At 38.0% G+C, this 2,170-nt stretch overlaps 1 protein-coding gene across 1 annotated transcript in view; it reads right to left on the bottom strand.

Annotated features, from left to right (window-relative positions):
• Window positions 1-1,037, bottom strand: part of prrg2 (proline rich Gla (G-carboxyglutamic acid) 2) — a 46,868-nt gene extending 45,831 nt beyond the window's left edge. Inside the window, exons 1-2 of the mRNA XM_015017661.1 lie at window positions 891-1,037; window positions 705-795 (exon numbers count right to left, since the gene is read on the bottom strand). Coding sequence (XP_014873147.1) covers window positions 705-795; window positions 891-932 — 133 coding nt within the window. The 5' untranslated portion in view covers window positions 933-1,037. The remainder of the gene's footprint in view (window positions 1-704; window positions 796-890) is intronic.
• Window positions 1,038-2,170: the final 1,133 nt, after the last annotated feature.

Below are 2,170 nucleotides of genomic sequence, written 5' to 3'. Positions count from 1 at the left end.
TATTGTGACATTGTATTAAAACAATACTCTCCTTGGTGAAATATTTTTCACATTTCTCTAAACTGTACTTATTTTATTATGGTGCTAATTTTCACAAGCATGTTGTCTGTAAACTTTTAATATATTGACAATTTGTACAATTCTTTGATAGTATATTGGCAATGTACTCTTGAAAAATGTCAATATATTGAATGTACAAAGTTTTGTTGTTGTTTTTTTTTTCAACTGAAAGTGTGTTGCAGTTCATCCTTCTGAATAGTTGCATACTAAAGGTATGCAACTAAAAGATCCAAAAAGCATGTGATGGTACACTTAGTACACTTTAAATTGTGTTTTTCTATAATTTAATTACAATTAAAATACACAAATTTACGAAATTAGTTGTTCCAAAATAACATACTTGAAGTTAAATAATCCTTAAACTTGAAGTGTAAAGATTAAGGAAGTGATGATTGGCTACAAGTATTCTCAAAATTTAATATTCTTAGTATATTTATTTTTCACAAGGGAATGCACAGAGCAGACAGGTTCTATCTGATGTCATCAGCTAATTTTCACTCAGTTTCAACAGTCATCCCACTTTGCATAGTAAGATCATAATCTCACACAGACATGAGAAGTATTATAGTTCTGATTCTTCACTCAAAAAGTTTTCCTTTTATAGTCTATGGTGTTTGTTTGCTGTCAGAGGAAGAATTCTTTACCTGGTGCTTGTTGGTTACGAACATAACATTGGCCTGTCTGCAGCAGGGACAGCAACACGATCCAATGCAATACTGCCATCAAGGAAAACGCCTAGAAGAGAAACAAGAAAACAAGGACAAGTCTTTAGGGTGAACTCATAAGATCTGAGATCAGCAGAGTATGGCACAAATGAAAGGAGCACTCACCTGTCCAACAGGACTGCACCTCCAACCGTCAGAGTGACCCATTCTTCAAACCCTTAAATGATAAAAGAATCCATTAAACACTTCAGACTTTCAGCAAAATGTGAGAAGCTATGAAGCCTGACACTGAGCTGGCTCGATACTGCGGGTTGGGATGACCACAAACCTGTTCTGCAACATGTCAACTGAAGGCAGGAAACTCTCAAAACCAGTCTGAGTGCCTGCCTGTTTCTCTGTTTACTCACTGGCTGCGTAGGGAACTGAGCCAACAAACAAAACAGGGACCAGAAGAAACAGGATCAGTTCTTCTGGTGAGTACTGCTCAAACTGAGTCAGCATGACACAATAAATCAGATTTATTATGTAGTAATACTGCACGATAGATTATAAAAAACTCACCAGTGCAAAGTTTAAATATGCCATTAAATACATTTCCAAATCTGAGCAGAACATGAGAGCAGACTCCATGGCTGAAAAACTGCTTTGTAGTAATGCCATTGGCTTTTGGAATGATGTCATAGCTTTAAACAGGTCTGCTGCATCACTCCCCAGCACTACAGAGGGCATATCTGGGGCTCATAATATAGCAGGGCTGTGGAGACAGCACTACTCTGCTTATTTAATTGTGTAAAAAGTGAACCCTGTGGATTGGGAAAAATTGGTAAGAGTGATGTGGCTATAATAACCCCTAGTGAAGTCCAACAGGCTATAGTGTACTTGTGTGAGAATAAGGCAACAGGTTCTGATAGCATTACAGCAGAACATCTGAAATATGCTAGCCAAAAGGTGGCTGTGTTGCTAGCAATGTGTTTCTCTGGGTTTATGACCCATGGACAGTTACCTGATTCCTCATTATCTGTCACCCTTGTGCCGGTAAGGACAAAACTAGCAAGGTTGGTAGCCTTAATAACTACAGACCAATAGCTTTAGCTAGTGTGATATTTAAATTTTTAGAAAAAATCTTGCTTGGTCGGCTCAATCAGTTAATTAGTACAACAGATAATCAATTTGGTTTTAAAGCCAAGTTGGGAACTGATTTCTGTATCTATGGCCTGAAAGAGACAGCAAGAGCATATCTAAGAAAAAATTCATCTGTGTTAATTAGGTTTATTGACACCCCTAAGGCCTTTGATCGTGTCAATCACTCAGGGGAACTGCCAGAAATCGTGGGCCCCCTGACAAAACATTTGTTTGGGCCCCCTGCACAGCTGTTGTTACAATTTTTTTTAGTCTATTTGACCCATCTCCTGTCTTCCACTGACTTCCCTGAAGTTGTAGGCTTC

The sequence above is a fragment of the Poecilia latipinna genome, unplaced genomic scaffold (assembly GCF_001443285.1).
Source record: "Poecilia latipinna isolate Pla-1442-1.1 unplaced genomic scaffold, P_latipinna-1.0 Scaffold2174, whole genome shotgun sequence".
NCBI classification, from domain to species: domain Eukaryota; kingdom Metazoa; phylum Chordata; class Actinopteri; order Cyprinodontiformes; family Poeciliidae; genus Poecilia; species Poecilia latipinna.
This window is presented reverse-complemented; position numbering and strand designations above follow the sequence as displayed.